Here is a 13,170-nt window from a genome sequence, read left to right as displayed (position 1 = left end):
GTGTATGGAAATTGCTATCATAAAATGCAATTTTTATTAGGAACATTTTCTGTAGAAATTTGACAGCACAGGAATTACAATACTGTGATTAAAAAGTGGTTTTTAACTTGGTCTTGGAAAAGCTACATCAATGAATATGGAGTGAAAGTGTCGTTTCTGGAGTAGGCATTTGATTCTAAAATTGGAACTTTTGGCTCAGAACAAATCCAAAATGATGGGACTCTGCTAGCATCAATGTGAGTTTTACGAGAGTCAGTCCTTCCGTGCCTCAAAGTTTGTTATTTCTACCGATGTTTAAAAAAAAAAGTAGTTATATAGTCTTAGACCATCGTACCACATTACCCACAGTGTTATTTTAAAACAGGCCAGTGCTTTAGGTAATCTGAATACCAGATTTCTTTCACGTCTTTTATTTCTTACAGTGATTAACATCAGGTAAGAAGCTGCTCTTTAAGCTTAGTTTTTCAACAGGATATCTCTCAATCTTCTTGCAGCTGTAGATCTTCTCCTTGTCTCGCAGGAATTCAATATAATTTGAAAAAAAAAGTCCTATGAGGAAATGCTCAAGTATAAATTTGCTTCTTAGTTTTTAATTACATCAATTTTCTAATAGTCCTTTGACTTTTGATTAAAGTGTGGATAGCACATTCTTCTTTGCCCAGTACTGAAAAGCTGAATTCTTTGATATTGATAACACATGCAGATAGAAAACATATCACAGTACTTTAATTTCAGTATTCCAACCCTAAGTTAAAAAATAAAATTAAAAAATAAAATTAAAAAATAAATATTCTAGGCTTAAAGACCAATTTTACAAAACAGACTTTGAAGATGAAAAGGTTTCTATTTTTGAAGTGTAATTGTTTTTTACTTACTCGGCACATGGGAGTTACCATGGAGAACTTTTTAGGAACAAAAAAATCTCCTATGAGACATTTAGCTGATCTCAAGTATCCTCATACCATAATATTTTAAAGCAACTATAAGAGCTCAAATATATTTATTTTCTATATAATATTACTGTCTCTACACTGCATCATAAAATCATACCAATTGAATTATATCTACTACAGTTTTAATAAAATTCTACAGAGATGGTTCGCTGAAGATTACACAGAGAATTTAAAATGGAATATTAGGTTATGATGATTCACATTGACAAAATAACTTGAACTGGGACACAGGAAATATGAAAAGAGCCAAAACATCAAGGGTAAGAAAATGGAAACATTATAGATAAGCAAAGTAATTCCAAAATGTGGTTGATACTAAAAGAAACAACTCTTGATAGAATCAGTCATGTTCACATCACTTTTCTATTTTGATGACTGTTGTTGGCTTTTGTTCCGTATACTAGATGTCATACTTTTGCTCCCACTTCCTTTATAACTCCAGGCAACACCTCTAACATCTTTTCAGATGTTTTACAAACTAAAGTTGCAGAAAGTAGGGAACACTGTTTATCACAAGCATGACAGTTCATATACATGTTGGGATCTGTACATTTCATAGAAATGTAAAATACTTTCACATATACACAGCCCAGCTCCCTATAAAACTAGCACTGGAATAAATACTTATGGCCTTTTGACTCTACGTGCTAGTAGTGTCTCTTAGAAAAGCTTTGAAAAACCTTCTTATAAGAGAGACTACAAAGAATGCCAGAATTCAATCAATTCAGTTTTTTGATACAGTCCTTAACAATTATCATTTATATGGCATATGTTAAAATCAAAGCTACTTACCCTTTTTCTCAAGTTGTAGGTCAAAATGAGATTTCTGGAGAAGGAGTGTGAAAAGGCTGTATAGAACTCCAGCACTTTCTGCAAGGCATCTCTCTTAATCACGTGAAGATCACAGTAAGTCAAAGCCCTTACATTAGCACAGGACTGGGCGAGGGTAGACTCCTTCCAGAAGACATCACCAAAAACATCTCCTTTGCCTAGAGAAAAGTAACAGCATTGCTTTCAATACCAGTAGTATTTCCATCAAAATTATAAAAGAATACACATCTCATTTCTCAAGTCAAGGTTCTTCTATTTTATGTGGTCAGAAAAAAATCTGTCTGAAAAAAAAAAAATCTTTGAAGTATTCCATTGATAAGCTTTTCCACTATCTTTCTGTTAATTACAACAGCCCAGAAAAAAATTCATTGGAATGAACCACAACTGAAAAGTGTTTCATGTGACAAGTCCTCTTCAAATACTAGTACAGATTTTTCTCTAAAACTCAAGAACAACAATTCATTCTTCATTCATGTTCTCTTCTGATCCCTTTAAAAGAGATTAATTAAGAGCAATGCTTTTTCCCTTTTGACCGGCATGCAAAGGATTTGTTTCTTACATCTCTATTGCTTAGTTTTCTTAATCTGGCTGACAATTACCCACTACTGTGTCAGTAAGATCACCTTGTACAAAGCCTCAGTGCAGTTACAGGATATCACAAAACACTACTATACATCAGTATTAAAGAAAGTTTGCCCTAGTTCACTAGATCATCGCCAGAAAGGTCTCTCTCAACAGTACAGAAGAGCAGATCTCACAGTTCCAGTGGAGTGGCTCTAATGCTTCACAGCTGCTACGAGTCTCAACAAAATCTTTCCGTAGTTGTGTGTGTGTGCCCCCATGTAATATAGTGGAGCTTTAACACAACAACATTGTTCAAAGCAAGAAGAGTACACATTAGTTATCATCAAGATAATACTGACAAGGCGAGAATATTTAGCTGTCACACATTGGAAGAAGGAAAACATGGCTATTTCCTTACAACCTTCCCACATACCTGTCTCTGTCAGCATGCAGCAACCAGTGAAATCCCTGCTAAGGAATACTGCAATGAGGGCATCTGTGCCAGTCTGGGCACTATAATGCAGGGCAACTATACCAAAATGTGCCTGAGGAGGAGCCCCCAGTCAAGATTTCACTGGTTATACCCCAGCTCAGACTATGCACAAAAGGGAACATTTAGAAGAAAGTTACAAGCTCCTTTACAGAGAAATGGAAATTATTTTATTACATATAACCTCAACAAGATAAAAATATTCAGTTGTTACCTTGATAACAAAAAAACTATGCTCTTCTTGTTTTAAATAGTATTTTCCTCTTAAATTTCTGCTGTTTCATACCACCACTGCACATAATTTTTCAGGCAAACAAGAAATACATACCTAATGTCTATCAAGTTGTGGTAGGGATGGACCAGATGGCTCCTTGTCTTACAAGTAATACTTTGCCTATAGCAATTCTTAAAGCCAAAGCATCAAAATATCAAAAATGTTTACCAACTTCACCCTGTCCCTTTTAGATTTCATTCCCTAAATAGTCATGTATGAAAGTCTATGTGAAAGCCAAGAGAACTATCATGAGTAAAGAAGTCAAGAAAAATTCTAAATTAAAGGCAGAACTCCTATTTCAGCCCTTGAGCCGTACTTCCACCATTACATAACCTCTTCCATTAGGTGATAAGCGTTTTCTCTTTGAGGAGAAGCTACCAGCCTAATGGTAAGCCATGCTGCGGCGCAACAAGCTCTGGTTCACACTGTGCTCCCAGTTTTATACAAAAGCCCTATGCGGTTCACCTGCCAGGGACCATTTTAGTCCATGAACACTCTGGAGGGGCATAGATATATATATCCATTTTAAATGCATATGTACACTGAAACCACCTGTTCTATAAGCACATTTTTCCCCACAAAGTTAGGCAAAGACACCATAATGATACATTTTCTTCCACCTCTAGCGTCTTTACATTGGACAGTGCCGACATCCAGAAACACTACCAAGGCTGCACATCTCTAAGCATGATGGTAGTCCAATAGCCCAGTGCATCAAGCAACTTTCATTTTGTGACAATAACTTTTCACATTTTCAATTATTTAAACATACAATTTTCAGTAGATACATTAGAAATGGCCTGAGAAAAAAGGCTTCCATGCACTTAAAATAGATCATCAAGGCTTTTAGACAAACACACAATATATTCAAAATTAAAGTGAAACAATTTTTATGCACCATAAAATCTGATATGCTTCACTAGGTAAAAGTGTATTGTTTGCCTTTGGAATAAACATGCTTTTACTCACAATCTTCCAGGCAATTAGCTAAACAACTGTTTTAATTAACGCTCTGGAATCTAGCAAGTATAGAAATGTGCCGTTGCTGATAAGCAACAGTTAGAGCCTGTAGTCCAAGCACAAGAGAGAGAAATTCTACCTTGTTTCTAAGTTTATTTATTAACATCTTGCCAGACAAGTTTCCCTACCTTAAAATCACAATAATTATTTTTCTGCCCCACTGTAGCATAAAGAATAATTAGTACAATGCAAGTAGAAACAGTATGGTGCTGCTTCGCCTACATAGGAAACAACATGCAGCAGAAGTTAGTTATGTCTTACTCTTAAAAATTTAATTCTGCTTGTCACATAACACAGAAAAACAACTGTGTTGTTCACCTGTGGCAGCAACCCCAGTTTCCCCTTGCTAATTCTAACTCCCAAAAACCTCCCCCTCCTGTAGTTTTCTGTCACCCTAGGGAGCCACTTCCCATTGGTGGCAAGAGCAGCACATGAAGGAGCTACATCTGTGGGGAGCCCACTGAGCTAAACCAAAGATAAAAGCAACACATGAATCATAAACTGAGTCAGATCACAGAAGACTCAATTTTTAAGAAACAAACCAGGCTAAAAGAAGTTGTAATGCTTCCCATCATTAACAATTGCCTTGAAGTTAATTGAGTTAACGGCCAGTGATCTAGTAAAATATCAATCCTACATTACAGCTCAATTTCCAAAGTGAGGCACACGTGCGATCATCGCACAGCTTTGTTTTGTCAAGTGCATTCTCTAAATTATACATTCCAAAGTAACAATTGAAGTTTTTTTAACATGACAAACTAATGTTTGACATTCATAGACAAATACCGCATACCATTTCCCTTCATTTATATGTTCTCCATAATGTAAGAACAGTCACTCAGGAAAAAGGATGGAGAAAAAAAACCCAAAAGGGCAGATTAAGTGTGTTTAATCAAAAACATCTGTAATTTGAAAGCAAGAAAAGTAAATTCAGACTTCTATGTATGTCAGAAGGTTGTTGGCAATGTCTAATGGCTGCACTACAGAACCCCAGTCAAAAGCCTGTTTCTACATTTAACTCCAGGCTTTATGTATTTCACCTTACCTCTGAAGAAGGATTAAACAACTAGAGAAATGCAGATGAGTGGTTGTTTGTTAGTACTTTGCATTCCTCATTCCCAGCTTTCTGAATTCCAGACATTTGCCAGGAACAGTATCTGTCAATCACACTTAAAGTGGATGATCTAAGCTTTTACCATCAATCATTTATATTCCCTGCTGGATCTGTGGGCTGAGGACCTTTTCCACCGTCAGCTGCCTTTTATGTTTGCTTGTTTGTTTTAATTATATAAACAAGTCCTCAAATCTTAAGTAGTGAAGAATTTTTTAATAAAACCGGAACCTTCTGTTTCCATATTTATTCCTTCCAAATCTTTTCTCCATATCAAATTTGCTGTTCATCCTAAAAGTGAGTAGATGATTTCTTTGTTACCACTGCAAATTCAGACTGAGTCAGGCAGAAGGTTAAGCCACATCCACGCAGTTTTCTGAAAGCAGACCAGTAATGAAGATCTGACTATTGCAACTTAGCCAAGTGTTTTGCTGATTATGTTGGAGGTCAGGACCACACCCCTGGTTTGTAGCTGTATTCCCTTGATGTGCCTACTAGAACAGCCCTTAGTTTCTTTACTCCTGCAAAGACGAAGTACTGAAGAGCTCTGAGACAGAAAATATTCCACCCTACTCTAAAAAAATATGCCTCAATGTGAAATACTTATTTCCCCTTTGGATTCAGAGTGTCTGAGAGTAGTGGCGCAGTTTTGGTGCTATACTATAATAGGAGCCAGGTGAAAAGATGAGGCTAGGGATTTGTGTGCTGAAGGTCTTCCAAGTCAGTATAGACTTTCATGGGATACACACCAATCCATGGATTTTCCGTACATCAGACAAAATATTTGTATTAGAATCATTCTCAAATCAACAGTAATAGTTGTTACAGCAGCCAACACCAGAATCTGGCTCAGAAGATTCTTTTAGAAAAGAATTGTGATCTGATGTAGTCTCAGTGGACCCAAAGATAAGCTAGAATGACCAAACACTGCTTGATGGTACCTCAGCAGCCATGCAGCACTACGCATATCCTGGAAATCAGATGTCAGCAAATACTGTTATCTGTGATGCTGACCCACAGCGGCTTCTGCATCTGTGCAGTGATTTTCCCAAATTACCTGGGAAAATCATTGCATGGGTAATATACCCCTAGGATTCTGCACCCCTAGGATTTATTCTCCTCCTCCAAGCGGTGGGAGACACCAATTGCTGTAAAGGCAAATACAGATTCTCTCCGTGTCAGTCTTTATTCCAGTGCCTGCTCAGTTAAAATTATGCTGAAATTTAAAAACAAACAAAAACCTGGCCTGATTTTTTTTTCTTCTTTTTTTAATTCCCTCCTGAACAGATTTTAACAGAACCAGAGGATCTGAAGTTAGTCCATCTGACCGGGTCCTACCAATTCTATTCAAGCATAATTCCACTAAGGACAGCGCATTTACCCCCGCTGTTCAAAGTCAGTGATGTGAGACTCTGGTCAAACCCCCACTGTGATCACCACTCAGAAATTTGGCTGCAACTGAAAATCTTTCCCATTCCTCTCTCCCCTCATCTCCTCTTTATCTGAGTAAGGCAACCTATTTAAATTTTCCCATTTTACAGAGTGAAGGAAGAGTCAAGGAAATCATTTTTCTTCTTGGTGCAGCAGTTTAAGGAAATGAATACCTACGAGACAGAAAAAACAGAGCCACCATTTGGCACCAAGGTATAGTATTTAGTACCCATCCCACAGATAAATTAAACAGCCTGACAGCCACTGAATAGCCTGTAGTTTTGTCCTCCAACACAGTACAGCTGGCAGGAGATGATGCATGGAACTGATTTGCTGCTCTGGATTTTCTTAAGATTTCCCAAGTGAAAACTGAGACACATAATGAGAAGTGAATGACCAACTGCAGTCCTGGGAATACACAATTTTTTATTAACCAGAGGTTTTTAATTACTCTTTTCCTCTAATAAGTCCTTAAGATAAAAAAGCCAGAGTATCAGTGCTACAGAAACCAAAAGGAGTATTACAGTGGTAATGCGCTGAAATTGCACTTCAAGTGATTTGCCTGATGAATAAATAGAAACACAGTGTAGCTGTTCAAGTTTTAAAACACTACTTGGCCACGTTTTGCTGACAGTTTACTATACAACTGCATCAATTTTCACTGCTGAAGTGCATTACTGTACAGAAAAAACCAAAAACTTTTAGAACATGGGATGAGTAGCAACAACATGAATCAATTACAGCTAAGATTTCTATTATTATTATAATTAATGTGTTTATTTGTCTCCCTGAATAGAGCGCGGATTATACTATACTACTTGACCTACTGTGATGAGAAAAGTTTTAATACGTCAACTGGGCCGTACCAGACTTATTCACAAAAACCTAGGAGGCTTCACCAGAATCTGAATCATCTATATTTATTTGCTTTTTAATGGTTACTATAAAAATGTTATAAATATGAGGCCAGTTTGTACAAACTGAGAAGACACGGAAATCGTCAGCTCAAATAACTAGAGTCACAAATGTATTTCAATTTATTTGCATTGGTTAACTAATAGGAAAAACACAGCTCAATCTGTTTTGTCATTGCATGGACAGAGCTAGTTCTCTGATCAAAAAACCTATATAAGAAGATAAAAATGCAATTGTTAAGTTGCATTTAAGTAAAAATGCAAGTTATTAGAAACAGGCTTTATGTTATAGCTATTGCTTGAAGCTCACATTTAAGCCCCAAAATTTGATGTGGTTTTAATTTCAGAGAAAAGCATTCAAAGAGTTTAAAATAGTAGTCTTTGTCTTCCAAAATATATAAAGTAAAAATTATGAAAACCTCACAAAGTTCATAGCCATGATTTCATAGAATCATAGAATAGTTTGGGTTGGAAGGGACCTCAAAGATCATCCAGTTCCAAACCCCCCCTGCCATGGGCAGGGACATCCCACCAGACCAGGCTGCCCAAGGCCCCATCCAACCTGGCCTTGAAGACCTCCGGGGACAGGGCATCCACAACCTCCCTGGGCAACCTGTGCCAGTGCCTCACCACTCTCATGCTGAAGAGATTCTTCCTAATGTCCACTCTAAATGTGCCCCTCTCCAGTTTATACCCATTCCCCCTCGTCCTATCCCCACAAGCCTTTATGAATAGCCCCTCCCCAGCTCTCCTGTAGGCCCCCTTCAGGTACGGGAAGATTCGCCATAAGGTCTCCTCTGAGCCACCTTTTCTCCAGGCTGAACAAGCCCAACTCACTCAGTCTGTCCTCATATGGGAGGTGCTCCAGCCCTCCAATCATCTTTGTAGCCCTCCTCTAGACCCGTTCCAACAGCTCCATTTCCTTCTTACATTGAGGATTCCAGAACTGGACACAGTATTCCAGATGAGGTCTTACAAGAGAGGAATAGAGGGGCAGAATCACTTCCCTCAACCTGCTGGCCACACTTCTTTTGATGGACATGGTTGGCCTTCTGGGCTGCAAGTGCACATTGCCAGCTCATGTTGAGCTTCTCATCGACCAGCACCTCCAAGTCCTGCTCTGCAGGGCTGCTCTCAAGCACATCATCTGCCATCGTGTAATAAAAACGGGGATCGCCTCAACCCAGGTGCAGGACCTTACACTTGGCCTTGTTGAACCTCATGAGATTCTCAGAGGCCCACTTCTCCAGCCTATTCAGGTCCCTCTGGATGACACCCCATCCTTTCAGTGTGGCAACTACACCACTCAACTTGGTGTCATCTGCAAACTTGCTGAGGGTGCACTCAATCTCACTGTCAATATCATTGATAAAGATATTGAACAGCACCAGCCCCAGTAGAGACCCCTGATGACACCACTCGTCACGGATCTCCATCTGGACTTTGAGCCATTGACCACTACTCTTTGAATCTTTATCCAGTTTTTTATCCACCTTACTGTCCACACATCAAATCCATATCTCTCCAATGTAGAGAGAAGGATGTTGTGAGGGACTGTGTCAAAGGCTTTACAGAAGTCCAGATAGATCACCATCCATCAGTTTACCTGTGTCCACTGCTGCAGTTACCCCATCATAGAAAGCCACAAAATTGGTATACTAATGCTCCTCTTCCCCAGTTATTTCAGGACATCATTCATCACGTGTTCTAAAGATCTGTTTCTCCAATAACTTGCACACTCTTACACCGTCTATGGATATCAGTGGACAGGGGCTTTGGTGATGCCTACCAATTCTCTGCCAGAGGTTAGACTAGAAATAATGTCTGGCTTAAGTCTCAAAACAGGCAATTCCCAATGTCAACCAACACTACATTTTTCTAGATTTCTAGAGCACTGGAATAAGGAATAATCTATGTTCAAAAACACCATTTGAAATAAACCTATATTTCATACAGTCATAGAATGGTTTGAGTTGGAAGAGACCCTTAAAAAAAACACTGCTCCAAGATCCACTGTGAAATTAAAATTTTATATTAATGTAGAGCTCTTTATGCCACAGTTGATGTTGTCTTCTAAAAAGTTTAGCCTGATTTCCTCTTCTAATTCTTTTGCTAATAACGTCCCTGGACACGCATTGAGGAAATCAGACCTTTAAAACTGCTCCTTCAGCTGATGTTCACGGAATCACTTCACAGAAACATGGAACTTGTCCGATCTGCCTATATATATCAGCCAGGGGGGGAAAAAAAAAAAAAAAAAAAAAAAAGCTTTAAGCTATAAATAGAAAAAGCACAATAGAACTACTGAAGATAAATCTGGATTTCCATTTCAATCATTTCTTTTTCAAAGCACTGCTGGTCACATTACAGTCTTATTCACTAGCATAAATAATGCTATGACGTTAGATATTGGGTTTGAAAATAATAAGAAAACTCTTATGCCATCCATAATCCTGAAACCACTTCTTAAGCCTAAGAGCAAAGTACCTTGGCATTTTTAACCCAGGGAAGCGTACCTAAATTTAAATCTCAGGTGAAAAATGAAGTGGAGAAGTAAGGGACTTTTACAAAGACTTTGCATTAAATAATAATAGGCCCCAAAATGCACAATTAAATTCTGAAAATGGGGTTGTACACAAAGCAGTTTAGTCTAGGGAAACTTGAATCAGCTCAGGTACTGGAGACAGCCTTAAAGATAGCAGCCTGGGCTCAGCATAATTAACTTATCCAACATCCCAGCCCATTGCAGAGGGGCTGGAACTAGATGATCTTTAAGGTCCCTTCCAACCCAAGCTATTCTACGATTCTATGATCTACAAGTCTGCTGAGAAGCAATCATCACATGATTTTGTGGAAGATGCAATGCTTTTCTAGTGAGTAGGTCTGAGACAGATAATATTGCTATTTTCCCTCCACTAAAATAAACCAACCCTGTGGTGCAGTTGCCCTTGCAGTGTGCACTGTCCTATCTGGATGCAAATCTGTCCCACCAAAATCTGAATCAAACATCTTGTGTCTATATCTGAATGAATTGCTTACGGCTAAATGAGAAAGCTAAAGCAATTGTAAAGAAAACAAATAATTATTCTTAGAACGTTCCTTTAAGATTACCATTAGATGAAATTAAATCAGCAGGAATTTCTCCACACAAAGCCAATGAAGCATTTAATATCCTGCTGAAACAAAACATAGCACACCAAGCTCTCCTACAATATCGTGTTAAAACCACAGTCTCCAATCCTGTCAATGTTACAGCATTGTAAATAAAGACAGAAGATGTGTATTACAGGGACATTGAATTTTCGCTTCCTCAATTCACATGTGATCTTGAAAGTAAATCTATGTACATCCTTTGCACACCTCTCCCCTTGCCACAAAAAAAGAAAAAAGTCATACATCCCACTTTCCCCCGACAGTGAAGAAGGCAGCCAGGTCGAGACTACCAATTCCCATTCTAGACTTTCTATTAATGTATACTTTCATACTTATGTAATATTTACGTTCTGTTATTTCCCTTCAGCTTTGATAGCAGCAATAGCAAACTGTCCTTGAGGAGGATAATGATTTCCCCTGCTCACAATGAATTACTGCCTTGATTTCCCTTCCTATGTCATTCACTTTAACTGCTCTTTGTGAAGCTGGGAGCTGGACTTGACAATTCTCGTGGGTGCCTTCCAACTCAGGATATTCTATTATTCTATGATTAATACTCTTTGCTAAACCAACAGTCAATTAAAAAGTTTATTCTTCTGAAAGTTTTTAGGTCAAATAAGGATAGCAAGAACAAAATAAAGAACAGCTGGGATGCAACACTTGGGATAAACTGCTTTACTCTTGGGATAAACTGTTTTGTGGGAAGGGGGGATGTTTTTCCTTTTTAACTAAACCTTCTAGTAAATGTTATTTTTCTCATGCATCGCTCAGCTCTCGGTGATTTTCAAGGCTTTGTTTTTTAATTGCTAAATATAGTCTTAAAGGATCTGAGCCTCTAATCAAATCCGCAAGACTCTAGTCTTACCATCCATGCATACTGGGCCCCCTTGCAGGGATCATCAAGACTACGTCAGCAACTCTAAAAAATTCTCATAAGTGATGGTCTGCTGCCCAGTCAGCCCCTCTAGGAGTCATGAATTGTCAAATTTTGCAACAGTCTGAAGATTTAAGGATAAGTCACTGTTTTCCCTACTGCCATCTGGTCACCCTAATTTCTCCTTCCTTTCTCTAGCTTTTACTGGAAAGTTTTCCTAAATTTCAAAGATTAACTCAATTTCAAGCAGAAAGGGTTGGAACCAGTCTGGTTCCAAGAATCACTTGCTTCTTTCAAATTTCCTAGAGTTCTGAACAATCTACATTCTCACACTGCACTAAGGAAATCCATACCTTCCTAATATAAAAAAAAAAACAAAAAACCATAAAAAGTGCATTAAAATACAGTTCAGGTCTTCAAGCTTCCCCAAATTAAGAAACAACAACCTGCCACGCAGGCTTATTTCCTGCTTCTACTACAAGCCCTTTTCCCCTGCATATTTTGAAGAAAGCTTCAGCCAGACCTTATGGCCCCTGCTCGAAACACATTTAATTCCAGAGGAATCTTTTAAGAACATATTTATTAAATTAAAATGTAGGAAAGCTCTCCTGAGCATGAGGAATTTTAACTTTTCAAAGAGCTGCAATAAGGTCATGCTTTCAGATGGCCAATGGCCCAGCCTGAAAGGTCTGCTCCAAAGCAGAGAAACTAGAGCTGCCAAATTAAGTGCATGTAAATGGTTGCTTGTTTTTAACACTGACAAAACAACATATTTTCTCTAACCACATTTGGATAAATGAGTATGTTTTTAAACAAGAGTAGTTCAAAGAAATATGGCAGTCTCAGGTGGATAAAGCAGCATCAGCCCAAATGGGAAGATTTAGAAAAGTTAAAAGAAAAGCCAAGCTGAAAACAGTTTCTTAATGGAAGTTCTGCATGACCTGTGCTTCGCTCAGTTCTCTTCAGGGCACAGACTATGTGATTTGTCTCTATCTTCCATGAAGTGCTGAGTTTACCTCAGTGCTTTACCCTTGCAACAACAGTGGTGTAAATGGAAGAACAATGAACTATAGAAAAGAGAATTTTACTTCATCCAGGCAGCTTCCCGTTAGCTAATCTTCACTCCTACATAATCCCACTCATATATTTACTCATTAACATAGAAAACCATAGTAATACAGTGGCTTTTCTTGCTGTGTCCTTCTTTTCTGATCCATTTGCTTTGGATTAAGTCACAAATAGATAAATCACCTGGCTTAAAAGTAACTTTCTACTTTTGTTGCTGTTTCTTTAACATATGAAATACAAGGATTGTGTTGCATGAATATCAGTAATTTCTTTATTTCAGCAGAAATTTTTGATAGAACTCAAAAATGTCTTTCATTCCAACAAAGCAAACTTCATACAAAATGTGTCAATTTCTTTAAATTTTATTGTAAACATTGCAAAGATTTTTTTTCTTAATATTCACTCAGTTTTTTTGTTTGTCCTTAAGTCAAATTTATGGGAAAGACAATCTTAGGGGGCACAAAATAAAAAAGTACATTTTTTCACT

General features: G+C 37.9%; 1 protein-coding gene across 3 annotated transcripts in view; it reads right to left on the bottom strand.

Annotated features, from left to right (window-relative positions):
• Positions 1-13,170, bottom strand: part of KCNH1 (potassium voltage-gated channel subfamily H member 1) — a 204,900-nt gene that overhangs the window by 82,296 nt on the left and 109,434 nt on the right. For all 3 annotated transcript variants that reach the window (XM_054062837.1, XM_054062838.1, XM_054062836.1), the window contains one exon: positions 1,746-1,942. In XM_054062837.1, coding sequence (XP_053918812.1) covers positions 1,746-1,942 — 197 coding nt within the window. The remainder of the gene's footprint in view (positions 1-1,745; positions 1,943-13,170) is intronic.

The sequence above is a fragment of the Cuculus canorus genome, chromosome 3 (genome assembly GCF_017976375.1).
Source record: "Cuculus canorus isolate bCucCan1 chromosome 3, bCucCan1.pri, whole genome shotgun sequence".
NCBI classification, from domain to species: Eukaryota; Metazoa; Chordata; class Aves; order Cuculiformes; family Cuculidae; genus Cuculus; species Cuculus canorus.
The sequence above is the reverse complement of the archived record's forward strand: the minus strand, read 5'-3'. Positions and strand labels throughout refer to the sequence as shown.